The sequence below is a fragment of the Lutra lutra genome, chromosome 5 (assembly GCF_902655055.1).
Source record: "Lutra lutra chromosome 5, mLutLut1.2, whole genome shotgun sequence".
In the NCBI taxonomy this organism is placed as follows: Eukaryota; Metazoa; Chordata; class Mammalia; order Carnivora; family Mustelidae; genus Lutra; species Lutra lutra.
Genome location: NC_062282.1, coordinates 27,121,759 through 27,148,467, shown reverse-complemented (window position 1 = coordinate 27,148,467; position 26,709 = coordinate 27,121,759). Strand labels below are relative to the sequence as shown.

The following is a 26,709-nucleotide window of genomic DNA, read 5'->3' as shown; positions in this document are numbered from 1 at the left end:
GTAGGGAGACTCAGCCGGGGGACAGGTGTCACCCTCCAAAAATAAGAGAGACCTGTTTCATTCTTTCCATATATATCTGAACCTATTCCCTGCCTAAGTGAGGAAGGCTGGGAATTCAGGACCTATTTGTCCTGTCTCTTAAAAAAGTGTATCCTAAAGAAAAAAAAAAGTGTATCCTAGGGAAATTTGGAATTTATCACCCATTTTCTGCTAGGTATTTCTCAAGTGACTCAATCCTTTTAGTTTGAGTTTATCTCACCACTTTATGTGGGTGCACAGATAAGTAAACTCAGGCAAAGAATTAGAATGTGATTTCCTCAAGTTAGTTAAAATTGGAGTGAAGTTAATGACCCCTGATTTCCGACCTCCCTTTTGCATTCTTGATGTTTCTGCCTTCCCAGAGAGAGTATTAGTCCTGTCAAGATGGGGAAAGGTATTTTCCTCCAGAACTGATAATAAAAGAGAGAAAGAACCTGGGTCAAGGAAAAAAAGCAGCTCTGTCACCTTAAAAAGGTTGCCTTTCAATATCACAATGTGGATGGGGCCAGGGGTATCTCTCAATCTTCGTCGTACTCCCCCCAGAATTCCTGACCTCTAAGGCGACATTATTTGAAGTGTATCACAATGCTGTTTTCCCCCTCCTCTGGCATTTATCATTTATTTATTCATGTGAGCTAATGGTTTTCCCTTTCTGACTCTAGGTCACTGGGTTGTTCCATAACCCAAGCATCGGCAATGCCATTCACATTGTTGTGGTTCGGCTCATTCTACTTGAAGAAGAAGAGGTAAGGGGAAGTTTCTCTCCACTCTTCTGACCTATATCCTTATACTCCCTACCTCCTTTTTTCAGGACAGCTCTTGATGGACAAGAAAGGGGACACCAGGAAGCTGTTTAGAAGCCCATTGAGAAGGGCAGTGATATTTCTATATTATTTTCTTGGGAGTTTTGTGCTGTCAAGTGGGAGATGGAAAACATTTCTGAGAGAGACATCATTGGACTCTCCTGGCAGTCGTTTAGACTAGTAACACATAAATCAGATTTACAGCAGTGGCTTAGAATGTCCACAATGAATAAGACTAAATCATGAAATGGTTGTGTGGTTTCAGTACAAGTTAAAAGGGACATGGACATGTTGAACCCTTTATCCTGTTTAGTTGCCTCTTGCATATTAATATGTACCCCTCAACTCTGGGCTGTCTTGTCTCTCTGTCTCTCCAAGATTACCCTTGGAAATGGCATCTGTTCTCAGAGACCCACATGTCTTCTACATGGTGAGACTCGGTTGTTACCTCAAACCCAGACCTCGTCCTTACTTTCACTCCAGACTCCCATCCTGTTGCCTCCTTGCCATGTCACCCTGGGTGTGTCAGAGCCCACCCAAACTTGCAAACTCAGCCCACAGCAGCATTCTTGATTGCAGCCTGTCCAGATCATCTCAATTCTGCCACCACCCAGGCTCCAACCCTCCCTGTGACCCACCTCAGTAACCATGTACAGGCCTAGGAGTCATTCTCAAATCCTCCTTTCCTTATCTTCCACATTCAACGGCAGGGTCTGCAATGCTACCTTCAAGAAGTTCTGGAACATACACGGCCCTCTTCAGCCTCATGGCTTAGGCACTTATGGTTCCCAATGCCCAAAACACCTGTCCCTTGGCTCTGCTGATGGCTGGCCTGTTCTCTGGCACCTGTCAGACCTCTGTTCAAATGCTGCTTCTCCAGAGAAGTCTCAGTGACCATCTGACTCAAAGCCAACCCCACTTGCTGTTCTCCATCACAGAATAAAGTTTTCTTCCTTTATTTGTACTTCTTGCACAGTTCATTGCTCTTCTGTGTATTTGTTTACTCTTCTCTTGGCTGTCTTAGCCACCATCGCAATGTAAATTCCTTCTTTATTCTTGGCTATATCCCCAGCACCTAACACGGTGCCTGGGACATGAATAAATGAAGTGGCATTCAATGAAGGCATGAACCTCCAACCTCCAACCTGGTGAAATGCCTTTGCAATCTACTGACCTTACCCAGCAGTGAAACATGTGAAGAATGGCCTCATTCAAGTCTGCCTCCTCAAAAAACCTGAGGTCAGAAGGCTCCAGGCAGGATTTACTGTTTTCTGGCCCTTCATCCTCAGAAGACTGAAAAACAATAATATCCAGAGTCTGGATCCATTTTCCTTTTTCTTTCCCTTTCTATGCCCCACTTCCTGAATCACTGAAGGCATACCTTGGGTATCTTGGAATACTGACAGGTGTATTATTTTCCTTCCTGTGAACCTTTTGTTATGAAAATTTTTCTAAGACTTAGAAACCAAGCCAGACAAAAGCTATGTATCTTTTCAATGTCTAACATGACCTGTCTGACTCTACGGGAATGCAATTTTGCCTGATTATTATGTGCTATTGAGTAGGTCCTAGACACAATAAAGTTAGGTATGAACATGCAGAAAACTGACAGGGTACAAATGGTTTTTGTCTAGAAGAGGTAAAAATAATTCGTGTCTAATAGAGAAGATAACTCTGAAGGTTGTAGTTTTATTGGCCTGTTGACTAATTTTGTATCTAATTTAGCAATCTGATTCCAGCATTTTTTCTTTATAGTTTCACCCGCTAAAGTGGCATCACTTTCCTGTATCTGCCTTTAAACCAGCTTGGACATCTTGTCTATCTTCTTATTAATCAGTTAAATACATCCCTACCATGTTCACTGTATATTTTTTATGAGAATTATATTTTTTAGCTTTGTAAAAGTTATACTTTGATACTTTGGAAGACAAATATCCACTATTGTGTAATAGTCTCTCCTATATGCATGCTTCACTGCAGAATGTGTAGAAGTTTAGGGTTTTCAGACAAAAAAAAAATAGCCAAGGAAAAAACCTTTCCCCTCTGCAGTCCCTGTGGTAGTGCTAGTCAGATGTCAAAGTGCGCCTTCCATTGATCAGGCCCCTGAGAACTCCACATCTCTCCCTCCCCAGGGAACAATGCCACTTGGAGACTGTGGAAGTCTCCTGATCAGATGGGGGGGGGCCACCAAATGTTGGGCGGCCCAGTTGGATGAAGGCCAGCAGCATGGGCCGTGGAAGAATCCACTTGGGACAGAACAAAAAAGATGGAAGTGTACAGAATCCTCTGTCAAGGAGCAGCAGGAAGGACAGCAAGGGAGAGGCTGTCCAACACGAGACAGTGTGGGGGGTTGTAGTCAAGGAGGAAGCTGAGGAGGAATGGGAACATAAGAAATTTTCCTTTTTTGGTAACCTTGTCTGTGTTCAGTTACCTATTGGTCAGCTGGGGCTTATGGGTCGCCTACTGGGCCTGTCTGCATTAGAGGGATGGGGTGTTGCTGTAGGTTCTTTTACCTTAGGTATGTTTCCATTGTTCAGGTTTGTTGCCTAGAAGCAATCTCAACAGAATCCCTTGAAAGAACTTGATTGGCAGCTACCTCTCTGACTCCCTCACAGTAATATTGTTTTTCTTCTTCCTGTTCTCATTTTGCAAGAACAGAGGCACAAAAAGATTTGCTAAAAAAATGAAAACCATGACTGTCTTCCTTTTGCTTGCCAAATATCTTCCTCATCCAAGCTCACATAGACTCTCCATGTGATACAAGGTCCATAATTGGACAAGAGAATTGCTGTCTCATCAAAGAGCTACAATTTGCAGTTCTCATTTTCTTGATTCCCAGATCATGACTCAAGCTATTCTTCACGTCTTTGACTAACGAGTAGCCCCAACCACAACGAGCAACTGTGATTCCAGCCCTAACTGACATCAGGGTAGCAGCCAGAGGCAGAAAGTACAGTGTGAAGTATTGGGAGGGACTCCTCCTTTGATCAAGGGGACCTGATTCTAGTCTCACTTTACAATCATCCAGAAGATCACTCTGAAGAAGTGACATCATTGCCTCATACACCGTTTTTCTCCATCTGTAATTCAAAAGAGAATTGTGGTATATTAACTGTATGTCAAACACTATGTTGGCCTCTGAGGATACAAATACAAGTATAAGTCTCATTTCCTGATTTTGAGATGCTTCAACTCTGATGCCCAAAAGCACAAAATAGAAAATTTCAAACTGAGTTGTCATGAGTATAAAAAAAAAAAAAAAAAAAAAGCGCATCCAGTCTAGGGAAGGCTAAGGTGGGTTTTAGAGGATGAGAAAGAATTAACTTGTGAGGAAGAATATTACAAGTAGAGGGACCTGCGTGGTGCCTTTTGAGCATGTAAACTAGCATCTTACATGTGAGGACATTTATCACTGTACACATCACTGATAATGAACCTCCAAAAGGGGGGCTGAGTACACCTGGCTGTGCGCAGAGGAGACAGTGGACTATGTAGGAGGCAGGAGAGAAGACTGTGGGTCCCAATCTACCCCGCTCCATGCACACCTGGTCTTGTTGCACACTGCATCTCTCTGCTGGCATCATCATCGTTCCAGTTGTGGAAGCCAGAGATCCAGAAATATCCATGACACCTCCCTCTCCCACCCCTCATATCCAGTCCATCAGTAGGTATTGCCAATTTTGTCTGACCATCTGCATTTCTATCACTTAAATTCAAGATGGAGTCCTCTCTTTCTTGGGCTACAGTTTTGTTTACTTTGGTCTACTTGGATTCCTTTCAATCTCATTTTCTCATTGCAACCAAATGGTAATCCAGTCATATACCCTCTTCCTGGCACCCATTCTCCAATCCCCATCCCTGGATTAAAGTGCTTTTAGAAAATCACTAAAAGAATTAGTGCTTTTCTAATTCCCTCTCTCATCCTTACCACGCCCCTCTTGCCTTTGGGATAGAACAGTAGTCTTCTCCTCATGGTGTCTCCTGCCATGGTCTTGTTGCCCGGACTGTCTTCGCTGAGTTGACACCTTAATCCTTCAGATAGCAGCTCCAGAGTCAGTTCACTGGGGAAGCCTTCCCTGCCCTTCCTGCCCAGCAAGATTCTATCATATAATTTCACAATTATATGATTGTGAAATTCTCCTCCATAGCACATATCACACTTGTAATTTCACAACGGTTGGTTTGATAGCCTCCTTTCATTAGTATGTAGGGCTGAAGGCCGAGGCTGGGTTTGGTGTTGCTCACCACCTAGTCCTATGGGTACATAATACATAAGGGAAAGTGAGTACGTGAAGTCAGCAGTCAGCGGGCGAAGATGAGGGTCAGCCATGGCCACATTCATGAAAAGTCTTGTAAAGGGATAGAGTCCATATAAGGGGATGTGGTTCTCATTCTAGGGGAGCCTCTGGGTGGTTCCAAACTGAGGGATAATGTGGAGAGAAAGGTATTAGAGAGATGGTTCTAGGGCTCTGTGGAAAGTGATATGAGGTGGGCAATGCTGAGGCAGGCCTCCTCCATTATGCCTTCTTACAACTCCTGTCTTTCTTATTCTAATCACATCTGACAGCAGACATCATTTTGGACTTCATTTCCTACAGTGGGTTCAAGAGAATTTTTGGTTAATAAAGTACAGTTTTTGTTTGTCAGTCACGGTTATGGAAAAACCACTCTGGATTGTCATCACACTTTGAGAATAAGCCAGGATAATCAGACATAATACTCAATTTGGAGCATCCTAGAGACTTCCTCAAAGACTAGGTGGTCATATTTCAGACCAGGGGAAACTGAGGTACCCAAAACCATGTGCTGGAAAGACCTGTCAGGCATACTGAGACATTGTGGGCCGTGAAATCAAAGAGTAGCTTCAGATGGGAGGCAGTGTGCTCTCATTCCTGTCCTGCCTCCCTCCAGCCCTGAATCGAGTGCTCATTTTCCTGTTAGGACCCTAATCCTATCCTTTGAACTTTTCATTCTCCCTCAAAGACTTGGACACAGACTTGGCCTCAAGCCCTTTGTGCTTTAGACCAATTCATTCAATGGCCTCCCTGTTCCCCTTTTGCGCCAGAGTTAAGGATAGGATTACTCCCCTCCTTCCAGTTCCTGAGAGCAGTTGACTTCAGGGAGAGTTTCCGATTTATCATTAGTCCCTCCCCTTGCGAGCTGTAGGAGCTTTGGTAGGTTATATAACCTCCATTCTTTGTTTTGTAAAATGGGGAGAATCATATCTACTTCCTAGGGTTGCTGTGAGAACCAGACATGTGAATTCCCGCATTAGTGAGCGTAGTATCTGGCTCCCAGAAACCAGTGGGTAAACATTACTTCCCATCATCACCTCTGAGGTCCTACCACAACCCCGTAAACTTGTTGCTGGTACACTCATTTCACCGAATTGTGCAGAATTGTTGGAGGAAAACAGAAAATTGGAAGGACAAGATTAGGATCTGAAGTTTGAGACTTCTTTTAAGAACAGGCTAGAGAGAAAACAGGGATGGGAGTGAACTGGGGTGAGGCCGGATATGCCATCTGGGACAGAGCCTGAGGGCAGCAGGCTGGCTTGATTAGCAGCCGGTGGGCTGATAGGCAGGGAGTTGGTGACTGTTTTCACAGAGAATGAATTTTCCTCTTGGTCTTGCAGTGATTTAAGGTTGGGTTCCCTTTTGTGAGACTCGAGTTAAAAAGTCTGTTAGTTTTGGGAATTCAGGGTGGTGATTTCCCCTGCCCCCTCCTCGAGAATTTTTAGATCGCTAATGACCTATAAAATCGTAGCTCTTTCAGGATCAATGTCAAAAATACTGGCAGAGAATTTGTATACTCATCACTTTTTTTTTTCAGTTTCTGCATTGTTATTTTTTTTCTTTATCTTTTTTTATTTTATTTTATTTTATTTCTTTTCAGTGTTCCAAGATTCTTTGTTTATGCATCACACCCAGTGCTCCATGCAAAATGTGTCCTCCTTAATACCCACCACCAGGCTCACCCAACCCCCCAACCCCCTCCCCTCCAAAACCCTCAGTTTGTTTCTCAGAGTCCACAGTCTCTCATGGTTTGTTTCCCCCTCTGATTTCCCCCAACTCACTCATCACTTTTTTAAATCAAGAATCTTTCCCTCTGATAGGGTACGTGGGTGGCTCAGTCGGTTAAGCATCTGCCTTTGGCTCAGGTCATGATCCCAGTGTCCTGGGAGCCTGCTTCTCCCTCTTCCTCTCCATCTTCCCACTGCTTGTGTACTCGCACGCTCTCTCAAGTGAGTAAATAAAATCTTTAAAGAAAAAAAAAGAATCCTTTCCACTGATAGAGGAGTTATTCCTTAGTTTTCATGTAAAGCTTTGTACTGTTTTCCCTTCTCTGCGTCATCTCTTTTTTTCTGAGGAACCTAAGCCTGGCTGGCAGAGAGTAATCACCTTATGTATTGAATCCCAAGTTGCTCCTGGCAATTCCCAAGGAAATTGATACAAGATTTTTTTTTTTCTTTATAAAGGGAGCTTACCCAGAGAGAACAATTTATAGTAAAAGCCACATTTTGCAAAATCATTTCTTCTCTCCCATTTGGGGCTGTTTCTGTGAGCTGTTGCTGATTTCCTTGACATCTTCTTGCCATCATTTGTCCTTCGGTGTCACGTACCCAAATGAGTAGGGAAGGGGAAGTGGGGAGTGAATTGGACTCACTTAAGAAAATGAGATGAGAAAAAAAAAAAAAAACCAACAGTGAAAGAACAAAAAGGGAAAGCTATTTTTCAGGGGCAAAATCAGTGTGGTTGGGGGTTTGTCTTGATAAGCTCAAATAATTACGCGGGTGCTTCACGAAACACGTGTAGTCCAAGTCTCTCCAAATTTGGCGAGCCAGCATGACCCCCCTACAGTTCTTTTGCAACAGGGACATGCTCAGGGCATGTGGTATTGAGGCAGAGCTCATTAATGCCTCTTGAGGCTTCTGTGTTCAAGGGCATTCAAGAAACTAAAAGGGTAAGTGTTTCCTGGACTTAGCTTTTACAACACTTGGAGATTAAGAGGCCAAGGGGGCAGAGAAAAATTGTACTCACTTAAAACCTGCCTGCAGAATCATGACATTTAGTAGAAAAGTATTAAGGTATCCTGATGACCTTGTCACTGAAAATGCGTTAAATGCCACATATTGCAGGTGGAAGTTCTACACAGGTTCGAGGTACCCAGCCACAAATGATCAACGACTTTGATCATTGATCATTTGATCATTACAAAGCTAGTGTGCACTAGCTTTGTAAAAAAAAAAAAAAAAAAAAAAAAGCAAAAATTGACAAAAGCACTAGGGAGGAAGCCAGCAAAATTTTGAGAGGAGCCTTCAGGCCCTAACATTTCATTCCTCTCTTCAGTGACTAACCCCCAGGCTATTCCAGAATTGCTCTTAAAGGCGTGATGGAATGGGGGAAGAATCCTCCCTGTGGCTGCCTTCCACATTTCCACTCCTTCTCCTCTCCTTCCCACCCTCCGCCAGTGGTCCCACTGCTTGTTATCTCGACAACCTCGCAGACCCAGCCCGTGTGGAGACAGTTCAACCTCAGTCAGGGACCCTGACTCCTGGGTCCCTGTTCTCCCTTCTCATCCTTATTGCTGTCAAGAGTTATAAAGAGTTATATAGGGTCTTAGATTAGAGCGAGGCTCACCAGCTCTCCAGCCATGCTTCCGTGGATATGATGCTGGGAGATGGTGTGAGCCTTCCAGGTAGGGATGGAGGACTTTCCTCCTCACAATACGACACAGCACAGCACAACACAGTACAAGCTCGAGCTTCATGTCTGCAGCTGCCCCTCTTGTCCCCTTGCTGTGGAGACACGGGCAGCCCAGGTGGATGCTGGGCACATAGTGGGCTTCATCTCGGCTGAGGAGTTCCAACCCAAGGAAACATCACCCCTTCAGAGGTGCCTGGGAGCAAGCCTGTCAGCTTGTGCCCTAGTGGGAGCCATTATCCTGGACAGTGAAGAAATCTGCCCTCTTCCCTGGAGGGGAACACTGACTGAGTACTCCAAGTCTGTTTCTACACAACATCCTTGGAAAGAGACAAAAGCTGTCGGTGTCTTTGCTCAGATGACTTGAAGAAACACGAGAGAGCCTTGTGGACCTGTCGCCCAGCAGTTCCTATCACAGGCACCAGGATTATTATGACAGATGTTCGTTGTTCTGTTCTTATACTTCTGACCCCTTACCTTCCGCCTCCCTAAGCCACAGGAGATCTTGCCTCTTCACTGACTCACCACGAAGCCTTGTCCCTGTGGGTGCTGCACTTTTGTCCAGCACAGTGGGCGTCTTCTTCACTTTTTCTCCATTCCTGGCGGGGGTGGTGTGTGGCCCCGGGGTGGGGTGTACACCTGCTGTGTGTCAGGCTTGTGCAGGGCTGAGGCGAGTAGGGAAATAAGCCTCAGTCCTTGTGCTGAAAGAACTGAGGAGGAAAACAGGCACACGGTCTGACCATTCTAACCCCAGGCAGCAAGTGCTGTGAGCCAGCAGGGCACGAGATGAACGGGTGCGAACATAATCCAGAATGAGGTCAGGGAAGGCTTCCTGGAAATGCTCAGATTGAGTCTCAAAGGACTGATGCTGGGTAGGTTGAAAGGGTAAGAGAGGGGAGAAAGGCATTCTAGGTAGAGAAGCGGCTTGAAGAAAGCAAGGTAAAGGGGCGCCTGCGTGACTCATCGATTAAGGGTTTGACTCTTGGTTTCAGCTTAGGTCACGATCCCAGGGTCATGAGATGGAGCCCCACATCGGGCTCTGTGTGCAGCAGGGAGTCTGCTTGAGATTCTCTTCCTTCCTCTTTTCCTCCCCTTCTTCCCTTCTCCCCACTCTTTCTCTCTCTCTCTCTTAAAAAATATATATATATATATATACATACACACACACACACACACACATATATATATATATATATATATATATATATATATATATATATATATAAAGAAAGGTAGAAAGAGCATGGTATATGGCATGGCGGGGGTGGGGGGATATCAACTGTTTGAATGTTGCCAGAACATATGCTGTGAGGCTGCAGATGAAGGGAGAGCCTCCTGGAGGTCACACTCCAAGAGGTCTTGAGTCCTGGGTCATAATATGGGCAGACTTTGGTTTTGACCAGATCGGTCTGGCACCAGCCTGGAGAATGGATTTAAGAACAAGGAAGAAAGGAGAAGAGTTATGAGATGATGAGCAAAGACCAGGCATGAAATGAAGAGAGTGTCAGCTCAGGCAGCTAGGAGTAAAGAAGGAGGCGAGGTAGACTTAGCAGCACATGAGGACAGATGGGGACTCCGGATGCAGAGGGAGAGAAGACTAACAGGAGGACGTTGGGGTTTCTAGATGAGGCTGTTAAGCTCATGGTGTTTCAGCTGAGAGGAAGCAGGAAGAAGAGCAGGTAAATATTGTGGGGGGAGGACTCTGGGGATGCTGAGTTGGGGGGTCCTCTGGTGCCATCTAGAAGGTGCCCATCAAGAGATTTGAGTGCATGAGTTTGCCCTCTAGGAGAGGTTTGGGGTGAAATCTAGATTGGAGAGTCAGGGGCATACAGATGATCTCCCCCAACCTGACTGTGATCAGGAGTGAACTAAGCCGTGAGCCCAAGGAAGGCAAAAGAAGAAGAGCCTGTAGAGGGGCCTGAGAAGTGGTCAGAGGGCAGGAGGAGGATGAGGAGCTGGGGGTCTCAGAAGTGGAGGGTTTCTTTCTGCGTTTGTCTCCTCCCCAAGGTGGGAGTGTGACCTCGGGGGATAGAAAAAAGTCAGAGTCATCCATTGGCTAACTGATAAATCATTCCAGTTATTCAAGCAGTAAGTTTAGAGAAGTTTTCAACAGTTTGGAAGCCACTCGTCCTGGACTCGTAGCTGCAAACCTGGAATGAAAGCCCAACTCTGCCAACGGCTGCTGTGCAGCTTGGCTAAAGGTGGTGCCCTTCTCTGGCCTGGATTTCCTCACTGTTGAAGTGAGAAGATTGGATGCATAAAACCTAGGGCCCTTCAGGGAAATGGGCTCTTAGTAATGATGGGAAAACTGGAGGCAGAGTTCCTGCTGCAACATCTGGAAAAGGACTCTGCTTTCCTCAGGATTAAGAAGAGGTGTCCTTGCAGACCCTGAATTTGGCTCAGGTACTGGGGAGAGTGGAAGTTCGTAAACATTCCCTTTTCTTTAAATGAACATTCATGGATTGGTATCTAAGTCTTACAAAAGGGCTACTTGTTCTAGTGATAACTTCTGTCCCGCACTTCTGTCCTTCATGTTCTTTTAATAAAAGTCATGAGGGTAATGGTGTTGAGAGCAGGGAGGAAGTTGGCCCTTGCCAAACTCATGCCAAAAAGATGTCTGAGGCTCCCACCCAGAGCTTGGCCCACTCGGCTGCTTCCAAGGACTTGTGTGATGAGCCCTGAGCATAGGAAACTCAGCTGTGCCTGTTTCTTCCTCTTCTTTCTCCAGCAAGGATTGAAAATCACCCACCATGCGGAGAAGACACTGTCCAGCTTTTGTAAGTGGCAGAAGAGCATCAATCCGAAGAGTGACCTCAACCCTGCCCATCATGATGTGGCTGTCCTCCTCACCAGGTACCCCAGGGATTACACAGAGGCCAGGGTCTGCAAAGCAGGGGGGCTGGTGGGTGGGAGAGTTACCTGGTTTTCAAATTTATGCGTGTCTCCTACTATTCGCTGCTCTGTCATTTTTAAAGGCAGTCCTGTGATCCACATGACTCCCAAGACCCATACCAGCGAGGGGGCAGTTGGCAAACAGTGCAGGAAACTCTCCTTTTTAATAAACTACATCTGCTGGCAAAATGCAGGCCTTTTTCCTATCCTGAAGATGATTTCATCTTTAAAATTGCATGATTGGAGTGAAGGCTGCTTATCAACCTCTGCAGGCATCCCATGCACTGGGAGAGATGACAGGCCCAAGTGTTCGGGGGCACTTTTTCATGCAGCTCCGTAAGCAATCAGGAAGATTGTTTGCAGATCCTCATTAAAGACTCCTGTAAGTTCAGCATGGGGTTTTTGATCCTTTGTTTTATTTTTAAAAACTTTCCCTCTGGTTTAGAAACATACAACTGTCTCTACAGAAACCAGTCCTTCTGGTAACCCACCCCTGACTGATGCTAAAGGCAGAATATAGGCATCAGGTCTCCCTCGCCTGAATAGGCGGAACTGTTTGCCTACACATGTCTCCCTTTACCCCCATGAAGATGGTATTTTGTTCTGATCACACATAGCCCCTCTGGTGCGAAGAAGAACCATCAGTCTTCTAGGATTCTTAGCTGTGAAAGGCTAAGAAACTCTTCCGATCACCCCAGGCTCTTGAAGGCTATTTGTACTCATTGATTCAATAAATGTTTGTTGAATACCTGCTGTGTAGTAGACACTATTTTAATCTAGACATATGAAGGTCTTCCATTCATGGGGAGGTACGTTCTCCTGGGGGGAACCCCTCTGCAGATTCAGAGACACCAAGAAATCCAGGCACGTGTCATGGGGGAGGGTGCTCGGCCTGGCCTGTCAGCCACCAAGAACCTCATGCACGGGAAGGCCCTTGTATATGTTCTCCCTGGGGAGGACAGGCTGCCCCCGAACACTTGGGCCTGTCATCTCTCCCAGTGCATGGGATGCCTGCAGAGGTTGATAAGCAGCCTTCACTCCAATCATCAGAAGCGCCCTTTTGAGTGAAAGTATCAAAACATTGGTTGAATGCAAACAATTTCCAGAGGTTCATATTGGGACCTGTGACATCAGTCGGTCACCTGGGGGGTAGGTTAATGTGGGTTGGGAAGGTAAGCACAGGGGCCCTGGGAAGCCAGCAAGCAGGCAGAAAACATGGAGGACCTGGGCGAGAAGCCATGGAAAGACTTCAGTCCAGGCAGGACCTCTCTGTAGAGAAGAATCCTGGATCTGGGACCACCATTGGAAGCTGGGTCAGCTCCACCTCTTTTCTTGCCCTTAAAGTAGAAATTATTTTTTCTCTCCTTCTCGCATGAAGAAATGAGTGAGTTGAGGATGATTAGCATTTGTGGAGTGTTTGATGTAGCACTGTGCTACATCTCTTAGAATAATCAGCATTCCATTTAATCTCCACAGCAACCCTGGTCATTGACTCCTACTAGCCATTGCCATTTTACAGAGCGGGAAACTGAGGTTTGGTTATGTCACTTGCCCCAAATCTCATTGCTGTTAACAGGAACAGCTGGGACATGAATCCAGGCAGTTGTACCCTAATAGTTAAACTATTACCCATAAGGATATGAAGGATCTCCTCTCTTATTATGGCCATTTTTCTCTTATTATGATCATGTTTCTTCTTTGGAACAAAAGCCTGGTTTCAATGTATATTGAACTTCACCAGCTCCTAAACAGTGGAGAGTATTTCAGATTCGAAAACGGGATTTCTCACTCTTGGCATCACTAACATTTTGGGTTGGTAAATTCTTTGTTGTGAAGGGCTGTCCCACGCATGGAAGTATATTTGACATCATCTCTGGCCCCTGTCCATGAGATGCCAGTAGCACCCGCTTCTGAGTGAGGCAACCAAAACTGTCTCCAGACACTGCCTAATGTCCTATAGGAGTCGGTGGGCGAGCCAAAGCACCCCCTTCTGGGAACCTCTGTTCTGAAGAAACAGGCAGCACCAGGGAGGCAGGTGTGAGACTTGCCTCCAGAGAACCGGGCTGAGGTCCACTTCAACGGGGGTTCTCTATAGCGTTGCATTGAGGAGAAGGTACATTTGCTTGAACATATTTTGGCTTGAACATACCTCATGAAGTGGGACTAGTATACCAAAAGATGTATGCCAAGCCATCTTTTCTCTTATACTACTCCCAGTATGTGGCGGGGGAGGTAGAGCTTATGTGCTTTGGGGAGCATAAGCTCCTGGCCTGGAAGACTCCTATTCCTACATTTCTAGTATTATGCCCCTTGTTTCCTCTTTAGTGCTAGATACTTAGTAGGCACACAGTGAACAATTATTTAATGGACCTAACTGTCTTATCACAATGAGAAAGCCAGGGAGTTAGCAATAGACTCCATCTTTTCCCAGCAGCTCCATGCAGGCCTAGACTTTTTGAAAAAAGTGAAATAGTGACTAGTACATCTTGCTGTAGGGGTGGAACAATGTTTTCTCGATCCTCCCACAGACCCAGCAATTAGTTAGAATGATTGGGCTGTATCATTCAATCTAGCTCTCCAACACAAAACCACCCAACAACTATTGCTATGAGAGTGGAGATCAGATCTGCTGGCGTGCCCTGAGATGGGAGCTGTCTCTCTGTCCTAACCCATTGTATCAGCCGTTGTCTCCTGGGGAACTGAGGACTCATAGGAGTTTTCAGAGTATCCATCTTTTCCATGGCCCATTGGAAACAAAAAAAAACAGACTATTTGTTGCCAGAAATGGTACCCACACTAGCCCAGTGAGTTGAAGATCTGTAACTAACAAGTTCAGAGCCTTGTTAGCATTTGTGCTAATTATTCTCGGCAAAGAGCTCTTCTTGAATTGAAGAAAACCAAAAGACTACTTAACTCTTGTCCTTGACTGAAATAATGTGCACAAACATATGGGAGCACATTTTTACATTTAAAGACTATAACCGGTATTTTTTTGAGATACAAGGAGTTTTTATTTGTATGGGCATTCCTTCCCATATGCCATGTTGTTAGGATAGTGGGGCTGCAGAGACAACTGATTTGAGCTCCAGATAGATTGATAAGACCAATTGCCTTTTTTCATGAATAAGCAGAAGTTCTCAGGGGAATTTTGAGCACAGATCTCAGAAAGACAACAAAGGGTTTCATATTTGAAAACCTTCAGCTACTGCTGGTTGTCCTTCCTTTGTATAAAAGTTCAAATAATCTTAAATTTTCCATCAAATCCTTCTCTTTTGGTCCAAACAATGTAATTTGGCCTCTTGGGATTAAGGGCAGAAGCAACTCAAAATAAAACATTTGTCATATTTTCCTACATTTTTAAGGTGTTAATGAGATTTAGAAATTAAGAAGTGAAATCAGAGTAATCTTGTGAATGCAGAATTGCGCCCACTATATTTGTATGGACTTTTAAAAACAATTTTCATCATGCTTCCCAGACTATACTGAATGTGAGTTAATACCCAGATTTTTTCCAGAAGGGTTTTTTCAGATGTTTCTTTGGGAGCTTATGCATCTTTGTTCTCTGCTTTCAGAAAAGACATCTGTGCTGGTGTCAATCGCCCCTGTGAGACCTTGGGTCTGTCCCACCTGTCTGGAATGTGCCAGCCTCACAGGAGCTGTAACATCAATGAAGACTCTGGACTCCCTCTGGCTTTCACAATTGCCCATGAACTTGGACACAGGTAAAGGGCCAAGGAAACAGAGATCTCCTTGCCATGTTCATGTACCATGTCGGTAGAGAGAAGGGGGCTTTCCCTTAAATGGGTCATTGGGAGTTGGGCTGTGTTGCGTCTTGAGACTCACTCTCCAAACTTCTGCTTCCTCACCTGTAAAGTGGGTACCATCATGTGCTTCAAAGATTTCTGTGTCTTTTATTCCCTGCCCACTCGTGCCTTTCTACATCACAGAACCAAAGAGGCTATTACAGTTCTCTAAAATTAGAATGGGTGGAGCACAGACAAGGACAAAAGCTTTAACTCACTTGATTAATTCAGAAATAACAATCCCTGTTTAGTTCTTATGAAATAGTAATAATATTAATATCACTGAAAAGTTACAAACATTAACATTTTTCACCTTTACTTTATGTCAAATGCTTTGTGTTATGTTATTGAATCCTCTCAAGAACCTTATGAAACAGCTACTATTGTTAACCCCATTTTACTCATATGCATTAAAGGAACACATTGAATAAAGCAGAGATTTAAAACTGCCATCAACTGGAAAAGACCATCAAGCAAACGTCGGTGAGCAGGATGTACATTTGTCTCAATAATGTGTGAATTTGATTAGGTGAATTCATAGAAGGCAGATTGCAGAATGTTTTGAGTGAAGAGAGAATGAGGATTTTGGATATTTTAGGCCTGGCCTCTGGTTTGGGCTTTCTCATCTTTTTTCTCATGTAATACTGGAAGTTTTCAAAAATACTTTTACCTGCAGGACAAAACTAGAGTGTCGGCTTGGGAGTTGGGAAAAATGAGTGCTTACTCTGGCTTTCCATCAGCCAATATTATTACCTTAGATAATTCCGAACACCTCTGCTCACCTGCTCTCTCATCTGTGAAGCGAGTAGTTTGAACAAGGACATTTCTTAGGTATTGTCATTTTTTAGATTATTACCAAAAATCCTTGGGAGATAAATGTGTTATGTTTTAGTATCCTTAGTCATCATAAATTTAAAGACAGAGAGGTTAAGTGACTTGCTTATACAGGTAATTAATGATTGGAGACAGAAGGCTAGATGTTGAAAAGACTAGGCTGTAGTAGTTGGCATGCTGATAATAAAACTTGACAAAATGAAAACTATTCTCATGTGGAAACATATAGACATCCTCCGTCCTGATACGTGAAGGGATATATTCCCTGCAGCCTCCAGTCAAGTCTTTGGTGTCAGTCGCATCTGCTGGCTAAGTAATGCTAATGAATATAATGAGGTCAAACTGAGAAATGACTGCTCAAGGTCTTCCCAGAGTGGTATACTCAAGATAAAGAAAAATTGAGAAGACTTGCTTGATAAAAGGTGCTCTCAAATGCTCATTACTTCTGTTCAAAGAATGAATTTCTTAAATGTTCAACTTAATCTGGCTGTATAAAAGGCCTCAGAAATAAGCTAAGCAGATTCTACAAAATCAGATTTGCTCCAATTTTTGACACAATCATTGGCATGATTATCTGGACATGGACCTATGATTTTTGTGAGGAAGACTACAAACCCAAGGCCATAAAGCCAAGGGCAAGTATGATCCTTTCAGATTTTAGAAATTCTCCAATAAATGTGAAAACCTCTTAGTAACATTACTTGAGCACTATTTCCCTGAATTCTCGGAAACAGAGTTGTAGATGTTTACTGGTTATCAGAAGTGGTAGATTATCTAACAGAATAGAACTGGGTCACTACCTGAATTGATTTAATATTTTGATATTTGTCCTCTACATGTCAAGGATCTGTGCTGTGATTGCTCATGGCTGCTTCTGATTCACAGAGGTAAAAACAAAGTTGTGGGCAGCCATTGTTGTTGTATGTCTCCATGTTGTTGCAAGCCTCCACGCCCCGCCTTTAACTGGAGTGTCTTCTGGAGGACTTAAAGGACCAGCACCCTTTTCTTCCCCTATTCATCTTTCTTTTTCCCTTTTGGGAGCCAGACAATAAAGAATAGGACTTTTGAAAGTAATTGCATATATGGGGAAAATTAGAAAGTAACCACATATGCCCAGATAGATTCAGAAAAGACCTGAGAAAACCTTAAATTTTTACCTCAGTTTGCTCCTTGGCATAAACACAACCTATAACTATGATGGTTAATAATAATAATGATAATAATGATTGGGGTGCCTGGGTGGCTCAGTGGGTTAAAACCTCTCCCTTCGGCTCAGGTCATGATCCAGGGTTCTGGAATCGAGCTCCGCATCGGGCTCTCTGCTCAGCAGGGAGCCTGCTTCCTCCTCTTTCTCTGCCTACTTGTGATCTCTGTCTGTTAAATAAATAAATAAAATCTTTTAAAAAAATAATAATGATAATAGTAATAATAACAATAATAAAAACAGCAAACCCTAAGGAAGAAGAACATGATTTTTAGAGTTTCCACATTAATAGATTCAAATCTCCACTTTCCCCCACACACAAAAATCCCAAAACATGCAAAGAACCAGGAAAGTACGGCCCATTCAAAGGAAAAATAAATCAATAGAAATTGTTCCTGATGGCAGATTTATTACACAAAGATTTTAAAACAAGTGCCTTAAAGATGCTCAGAAAACTAAGGAAGATGTGGATAAAACCAAGAAAATGATGTATGAACAAAATTAGAATATCAGTAAAGAGATAGAAAATCTAAAAAGAAAACCAAGATGAAATTTTGGAGCTAAAAAACAAAAAGTACAATCAGTGTAATAAAAAATTAACTAGAGGGAATCATTGGCAGGCTTGAGTAGGCAGAATAAACACCAACGAACTTGAAAATAGGACAATGTAAATGATCAAGCCTGAAGAACAGATAGAAAAAAGAGTACAGTTTTAGCCAGTGCAATAAGACAAGAAAAAAAAGACAACAGGTTGGGAAGATATATAACTAGCTTTATTTGCAGATAATATAATTGTATCTGTAGAAAACCCCAAAGAATCTATGTAAACACACAGACTAGAAAAATAAGTTCACAGGGTACAATACAGTCATAAAAAATCACATTTTTATATACTGATCATGAATAGGTAGATACTGAAATTAAAAATGTAGTAACCTTCATGGTCACTCAAAAGTATGAAATTTTTACATACATGATTATATACTTTTAAATCTTACAAAACACGTACAGGACTTGTATGCTGAAAACTACATAACACCAAGGAAAGAATGAGAGATCTAAATAAATGGAGACACATACTCTGTTTATGATTTGGAAAACTCAACATGATAAAGATGGAATTCTCCTGAAATAAATATATATGTTTAATGATATTTCTACCAAAACAGCAGCAAGATTTTTTTTTAAATATAGAAAATTATTCTAAAATGTATGTGGAAAGGCAAAGGAACTAGAATAAGTTTTCAAAACAGTTTGAAAAAGAATAACAAAATGGGAGGAATCAGTCTACAAGATTTCAAAAATTATTATACAACTTCAGTAACTAAGATTGTGTGGTTTGGGCAGAGGGAGAGACACAAACATCAATGGAATCAACCAGAGAAGTCAAAAATAGTGCAAAACAAATATAACTGATTTCTTGACAAAGGTATAAAAGCAGTTCAATGGAGGAAAGGTGGCCTGTTCAAGAAAGGGTCCTGAAGCAATTGAACATCCATAGGCAAAATTTTAAAAAATATAAAAAGAACCTCTACTTAAGTATCACACCATCTGCAAAAATTATCTTGAAGTAGAACACAAACTTAAATGTAAAATGTACAACTAAAAAACTTTCAGGACTTAAAGAGGAGAAAATTTTCAGTATCCAGGGCTAGGCAAAGAGTTTCTAAACTTGACATCAAACATGCATTCCATAAATGGAAACATTAAAAATTGGACTCTTCAAATTAAAAAAACAACAACAAACTTCTGACTCTTTTAAGAGGATGAAAAGACAAGCCACAGCCTAGGAGAAAATACTTGCAAATCCTGTAATGACTTGAACAGTGTTCTTCACTAATCCAAGGCTACTTGGAATTTCAAAATGTAACCTGTTTTAGAAATAAGGTCTTTGCAGATGTTATTGGTTAAAAATTTTGAGATGTAATCAGACTAGTTTCAGGCTTGCCCTAAACCCAGTAACTAGAAAGGGAGATTTGGACACAGAGAGATCAAAGAGAAGAAGACCATGCACAGTCAGAGGCAGAAGTTCAAGTCTTGATCCCAGAAGTCAAGGAAGCCTGCACTGAGCAGGAGCTGGAAGAGGCAAGCGCAGATTCTCCCCTGGAGCCTTTGAAGTGTTCATAGTACTGCTGACCTGTTGATTTCAGACTTCTATCCTCCATAACTGTGAGAGACGAAGTTCCTGTTATTTTTAAGCCCCTCAGCTTACAGTAATTTTTATGGCAGTGCTAGGAAAAGAATACACCATGTATCAGTAGGACCAGCATCTAAAATACATAAGCAGCAGGCGCCTGGGTGGCTCAGTGGGTTAAGCCGCTGCCTTCGGCTCAGGTCATGATCTCAGGGTCCTGGGATCGAGTCCTGCATTGGGTTCTCTGCTCAGCGGAGATCCTGCTTCCCTCTCTCTCTCTGCCTGCCTCTCCATCTACTTGTGATCTCTCTCTGTCAAATAAATAAATAAAATCTTAAAAAAAAATAAAAAATAAAATAATAAAATACATAAGCAGCTATCAAAACTCACTAGTAATAAGACAAATAGTAATTAGAAAATGGGCAAAAGACCATTTTACCAAATTTCACCAAAAAGGATATATGGCAAATAAGCACTTGAAAGTATATTCAACATCATTAGCTATCAGAGAAATGCAAATTAAGACCATGATGAGATATCACTACACACCAATCAGAATGACTAAAAATAGAGTGGTGACACCAAATGCTGGCAAAGGTCGCAGAGGAACTGGATCGTTCATGCATTACTGATTAGAAAGTAAGATGGTTTAGGCACTATAGAGAACTATAGGTTGTCAGTGTTTTAAACAGGAGACTACCATATGATCCAGTACTCTTGAGCATTTATCCTGGAGAAATGAAGACTTACAGTCGCACAAAAAAACTGTACATGAATGGTTATAGAAGCTTAACCTTAATAGCCCAGAATTGGAAACCATCCAACGGTGGTGTTGACCCAACAGAGTGAATGGTTACTAAACTGGGACAGACGCCCTAAAAGGAAAGAACCAGTGATACATGTAGTGACCTGATGAATCTTCAAAGAGTTACACTCCATGAAAGAAAGCCAATCCCCATAGTTACATACTGTGTGATGTATGACTGACATGTCAAAATTATAGAAATGGAGAAGGTTTTAGTGGCTGCCAGGGCTTCAGGACAGAACGGGGGTGGGAAGGAAGAGAGTGTGGCTGTAAGTGCAACAGGAGAGATCCTTGCGGTATCTCTCTGTGTCTTGACGGTATCGTTCTGTGTCTTGACGGTATCAACATCAGTACCTCGTTGTGTTAGTGGATTATGGTTTTACAGTGTGTTATCATTGGGGGGAAAGTGCGGGATGGGTACAGAGGACCTCTTCATTTGTATTTCTTAAAACTGCTGCTGAACTTAAAATTATCTCAAAATGAAAAGTTTAATTAAAAAAAAAAGACATTGGGCCATGTACAGATGACCTAAATAAAACAATGTCATTTATTATTTAATTAAAATTTTTTCATTTGAGTATAGTTGACACACAATGTTACATTTTCCAGGTATATGATATAGTGATTCAGCTTCTCTATACTTTATGCTCTGCTCAGCACAAATGTAGTGTATCTGTCACCACACAACCCTACTACACTATCATTGGCTGTATTCCCTGCGTTGTACTATTTATTCTCCTGACTTACTCATTCCGTCACTGGAAGCCTGTATCTGCTGCTCTCCTTTGCCCATTTTGCCCATCCCCCAACCCCTTCTCTTCTGGCAACCACCAGTTTGTTCTCCGAATTTACACGTCTGATTCTGCTTTTTGTTTATTCATTTGCTTTTTTAGATCCCACATATAAGTGAAATATACAGTATTTGTCTGACTTACTTCATTTAGCATAATGTTCTCTAGGCCCATCCATGTTGTTGCAGATGTTAAGATCTCATTCTTTTGTATGCCTGAGTAACAGTCCCTCCTATGTATACACACACCATGTCTTCTTCATCCATTCATCTATAGATGGACACTTAGGTTGCTTCCATATCTTGGCTATGGTAAATAATGTTCCAGTAAACATGGGGGGCATATATCTTTTTGAATTGGTGTTTTCATTTCCTTTGGGTAAATACCCAGTAGTGGAATTACTGGATCATGTGGTATTTCTGTTTTTGAAGAACCGCCATACTGTTTTCCACAGTGGCTGTACTGATTTACGTTCCCACCAACATTGCATGAGGCTTCCTTTTTCCCTACATTCTCATCAACACTTGTTATTTTTTTTTTTTAATTTTAGCCATTCTGACTGGACTGAGGTGATCTCTCACAGTGCTTTTGATTTGCATTAAAATGCTGTCTTTTAATTGGCAAAAAAAGTTTAGGGTCACTGGTAAAAGTATAGAACACATAAGCTTGAGTTTGAATGATGGAAAAAGAATGCTTTAGTAAAACACAAAACCAAACCAGAGAAGACTTTAAGAGCTTCCTAAGAAACTTTTGCTTCTGGCCAGTGATACTTCTGAGGTATTTAGTTCTTTCTCTAGTTATATAGTTCTAATTATCTGTGGACCAAACTGAGAAACTGGAAAGTTCAATGAAATGGCCTGTGGCAGCTCAAAAACAAAAATGAAAACTGTGATAAACCAGTATCCCCAAAGACACTCATTATAGTTTAATAACATAGATACCCCATTGTTTCTTGGAAACATGCTTTGTTTCATTACCAATTATGTGTGATGCAAAATAGAAAGTAAAATTAACTAACTTGTGCTGTGGCCTTATGTGAATAATTTCCCTTTTGAGAGAAAACTTTTTGAAAATCTGTATATGAGGACCCCGGATTATATCAGTCATTTATACCTGAGTCCTCTTACTACCTTCCTTAGGTTCCTTAGGTATGTTACCAAAAACGAAGGTAGAATTCCAGGAGGAAATTTAAAAACTTATCTGAGACCTAGCATCCTTTTCTTTTAAGTAATGAAAATATCACAATATATAGATACACACCTAAAAGCCAATATTCACCCAGTATTTCTCTCCTGCTTCTGGATTTCATTAGAGACCTTTGCGTGTTACATACAGGAAATCGGTACTTCCTCAATCAGCTTGGAAAGCACACAATCACGCTTATCATGGTTTTTGTCTTCTGCACCATGAAATGAATCACAAGTCACAGGAATAAAAGGTAGAAACATAAGGAATACAGTCCAGGATGTTGTAATAATGATGTAACTGGACAGATAGTAGCTAAACTTACAGTGAACCGAGCCTAATATATAAACTTGTCAAATCACTAAGTTGTACATCCGAAACCAATATACCATTGTGTCCCCTATACTCAGATAAAAAAAAAAAAGAAGAAGAAGAAGAAAAGGCAAGGAATAGCCATCAAATGAAACCCTGAAACGCAGCCAATGAACTTACTATTTCACAGCTGTAATTCGGCAAACTCATCTAACAGGAGGTGAAGCAGGTGAATCCAACAGCCCAGCAAGTTGTGGGAGACTTGGGAGGGCTCCGTACTCCCAGCTGCTTTTCAGCGTCCATACCATCTGCTGGAAAGACGCTTCCTGGAAACATTCTATGACCCCATGTGCTTTCCTTGGCCTTCATTTATCACTGGCCCACTGTGCTCATGTGGCAGGTGTGCCCCACACATCTAGACATAGTAGACACAGTCCAGAGGGACACTTGTTAGTGGCACTGCTTTTTTCTCATAACATGGGGGCACAGAGAGGTGACAAAGCTGGAGGGGGAAATCCTTTAGTGAATTAAAAACTTGAGGTAGAACAGGGGCCCCTGGGTGGCTCAGTCGGTTAAGTTTCTGACTCCTGATTTAGGCTCAGGTCATGATCTCAGGGTGGTGAGACTGGACTCTGTGCTCAGTGGGGAGTCTGCTTGAGATTCTCTCTCTCCCTCTCTCTCTCTGCCGCCCCTCTGCATGTGTGTATGCTTTCGCTCAAATAAATTAATCCTTTAAAAAGGAAATAAAACCTTTCGATAGAACAAAAAGAGCTTTAAGGGAACTGATATGTTTTGAACATAGGTTTGAATCCAACCAGTGTATAGGGTATGGCTGTGTGGTTCTGGAGTTAGACTATCTGATGCTAGAAAAACCACTATACGTGCATATTTTCAAACCATGCTTACAGTTCAGTGTTTTACTGATTATTGGGCAGGTGAGCTTGTGGCCCACATGAGCGGGGTAAGAATAGATTTGAGCGAGCGTAGGGAAGACCTGCTTTGCAATAAAAGCTTTCACTGAGTCTCATTAGTGGCTGAGTGAGAACAGTTCTGTAGATTAATTCCCTGATTCCTTTGTGAATTTTGTATTTTTCTGGAATGTGATCAAAGTCCATAAGGAAGTCGGTAACATCATAACACATTAAGCAAAATACAAGAAACCTCTAAATCTCCCCCAGACCATTCTCTGTGAGAGTTGCTAATGTGGATCGGGAGATTGTATTAAAGTCACATGTGAGCTTGCCTGTCAGGGGGGTTGAATTTCACTAGTGGAGTCAGAGGTCACCCTTCCCCTCTGTTCAGATTTGGAAATTTGAGCCAACCTCGCCGTGTTGCAAGTGCGCCAGTGAAGAGAGTTCTTGGGGAGCCTCTGCAGGTGTCTTGGGGCAATCCTGAGGACTCAGCTTATAAACAGACTCTGGGTCCGCTTCCTTCCCCGGCGCCCCTTCACGTGGCCAATGAGCTCTGTCGGGGCATTCAGGGCTGTTGTACCTGCTCAGCCATGGCAGCGGGAGGCCGGGAGCAGAGGAGCAGGACGTGGGTAAGGACACTGACGGAGCAGCACATGCTGCGGAAGACCTGGTTTTACTTCTCACGAGCTGTGCAATGTTTGAGAAGCTCCACAAGGATCAAGGCAGCAGTAAAGGACTTCCATGAGTCCCTGAGTCCTGATTCTATGCCAGGCCCTTGCTAAGTAGTTTTCAGACTCTTCCATTCGGATCTGACTCCCAACGCCGTGATGACCTCTGCGTTTTCCAGGGGAGGAACTCCCAGATCACGAAGTGGAAAGCTGGCACCTTCCAGATGATCTTTCTGTGAACCCCCTTCTCCGACCCCACCTGGGAGGCCTCCCTAACATCTCACATCCTGGAGGACTCCCATGACAATACTCAAAAGAAAATCAGTCACTCAAAGTTTGTGGCCTCGGACAAAGTCTCTCCTAGGCTCTCCCTTTCGTGCCCTTCCATACAGGATAATGAAAAGGGGAGAAGGAAGGTTTGGGTGTTTTGTGCTTCAGCTGCTAAAGCAAGAGGAAGACCGCTTGAGGCGGGATTTGCCATCCTTACTCCAGACTCCTGGAAAGCTGAACTGGAAGCTCTCAGCCAAACACGGGTTTTTGAATTAGCCACATGGTTCCCCTGGTTGTAGAAGCTGAAAGCATCTCCTGTGCCTTTTAGTTCAAAGTCAGCTGTCCCTGTCCAGGTGGAGTCCCACTTTGTAAACAGGTGCATTTGGTACAAAGTGGCTCTCGGTGGAGGGACTGGGGTTGTCGCCCTGTTTCATACCCGCCTTCCTAATACTCCTGCGCCTTCTGCCTTCTTGCAGCTTTGGCATCCAGCATGACGGGAAAGAGAATGACTGTGAGCCCGTGGGCAGGCACCCGTACCTCATGTCCCGCCAGCTCCAGTACAATCCCAGCCCACTGACCTGGTCCAAGTGCAGCAAGGAGTACATCACCCGCTTCCTGGAGTAAGTGGCAGCATGTTTCGGGGCAGCCTGACCTGGTGCTCTTTAAACCGGAAGTCCCCTGGAGTTTCACCCGAGGCCTGGAAAAGTCTCCGTTCCTCTCCCAGATCATTGCATCAGGGTGGCATCAAAAGGGGGGGATTTTGCTTTTGCTTTCTGCCCCCAAGTTGTAGGTGGGTTCTGTCTTCCAAGCATAGCCCAGTGAATTTCCCATCCCCCTGCTTGCCCTGCTTGCAGTGGGCGGGGCAAGCACTTTAAGATCTGAGTGTGTAAGTCCCCCACACTGGCAGGAACAGCTGGCATATGTTACGAGTGGTCACTGAAACCCCTTTGATGATTTTATTTTGCTCTCCCGCTTGTATTTCCTGGCTCACGACTGAAGTAAAGTGTGGGGTATGCTTTGATTTCCTGTTAGGCCATTCCCATCTTGGGCCTAGAGAGTTCTGTGCCTAGCTTTGCGCAGTGGCAGTATCATAGCCAATGAGGTTTATCCGAGGCGCGATTATTGCTGATTATTGCTAATTATTGCTAAGAGAGTTCTGTGCCTTGTGGAAATAAAGTTGTCTTGAAGGACAAAGGGTAAACCACAGGGATAGAAGTTTCTGTTGAATAAAAGACTAAGACGAAGGAAATCATAAGCAACTGTTCTCCTTTTTGATAATTTGTTTTCAGCCGGGGATGGGGGTTTTGTCTCGATGACATCCCCCAAAAGAAAGGCTTGAAGTCCAAAGTCATTGCCCCTGGAGTGATCTATGATGTTCACCATCAATGCCAGCTGCAATATGGCCCCAATGCCACCTTCTGCCAGGAAGTAGAAGTAAGTGTTGGGTATCTTGGTGCCTCTGGTGGGTGGGCGCTGGGCTTGAGATCTCCAGCGTGCTAAAGAAAGGCCCAGGGAAATAGCTGGTAGTCCAAAGAGCCCGACACAGAAATGGAAACCTATTCATGGTATGACGTTTGTAAGGCAGTATATATGAAGTCGGAATCATTTACATTCCTTGGTCCTGCCTCTTGGTATTCTTTGGAGACAGCAAACCTTTGCAAGTGGGTGCTGGTGAAGAACATTTTATAGTGATTTTCAGGAATCACAGTGATTCACTCCTGTAGACTCCATAGCAACCTAGAGTCGCTCCCTTTCCTGAATTTCCCATCTGGTTGTAGAGAACCCTCAGATCCCAAGGGAGGAATAAGATTCATCCCAATTCATTCTCCTCCTTAATTTTTAATATCCAAATGTGTGTTTTTTAAAGATTTTGTCTATTTATTATTTGAGATTGAGAGAGAGAGAGAGAGAGTGGCTGTTGGGGGGGGGCAGCAGGGAGGAGTAGAGAGGGAGAGAGAAGCAGACTCTGTGCTGAGCATGGAGCCCAATGTGGGGCTCAATTCCACCACCCTGAGATCACAGTCTGAGCGGGAATCAAGAGTCCAATGCCTAACCGACTGAGCCACCCAGGCACCCCTCAATATCCAAATGTTAAGTCAAGCCCTGACATTTAGCCTCTTAAAGAGTTTATGGTTCTGCCCTGTGATCTTCAATCCCACTGTTACTGTCTTGATTCAGTCTTCCATTTTCTTTCCTGGCAACTGTAATTACCTCCTACCTAATCACCTCCCCATTCAAATTGTTGCTTAGGTTATTTCAAAACAATGCAGATCTAACCACAGCTCTGCTCTGATCTTAGGGTCCACTGACCACAGGATAAATCCCAACTCCTTTGTGTGGCATTCCTTTGTGATC

At 43.2% G+C, this 26,709-nt stretch overlaps 1 protein-coding gene and 1 pseudogene across 3 annotated transcripts in view; both read left to right on the top strand.

Annotated features, from left to right (window-relative positions):
• Window positions 1–26,709, top strand: part of ADAMTS12 (ADAM metallopeptidase with thrombospondin type 1 motif 12) — a 287,143-nt gene that overhangs the window by 159,885 nt on the left and 100,549 nt on the right. For all 3 annotated transcript variants that reach the window (XR_007127574.1, XM_047730729.1, XM_047730727.1), the window contains 5 exons: window positions 702–785; window positions 11,274–11,398; window positions 15,010–15,159; window positions 24,831–24,974; window positions 25,644–25,788. Coding sequence is in view for 2 of the 3 variants with exons in the window: in XM_047730729.1 (XP_047586685.1) it covers window positions 702–785; window positions 11,274–11,398; window positions 15,010–15,159; window positions 24,831–24,974; window positions 25,644–25,788 (648 nt within the window). In the remaining variant the exon portion in view is untranslated. The remainder of the gene's footprint in view (window positions 1–701; window positions 786–11,273; window positions 11,399–15,009; window positions 15,160–24,830; window positions 24,975–25,643; window positions 25,789–26,709) is intronic.
• Window positions 25,423–25,592, top strand: LOC125101373 (uncharacterized; annotated as a pseudogene).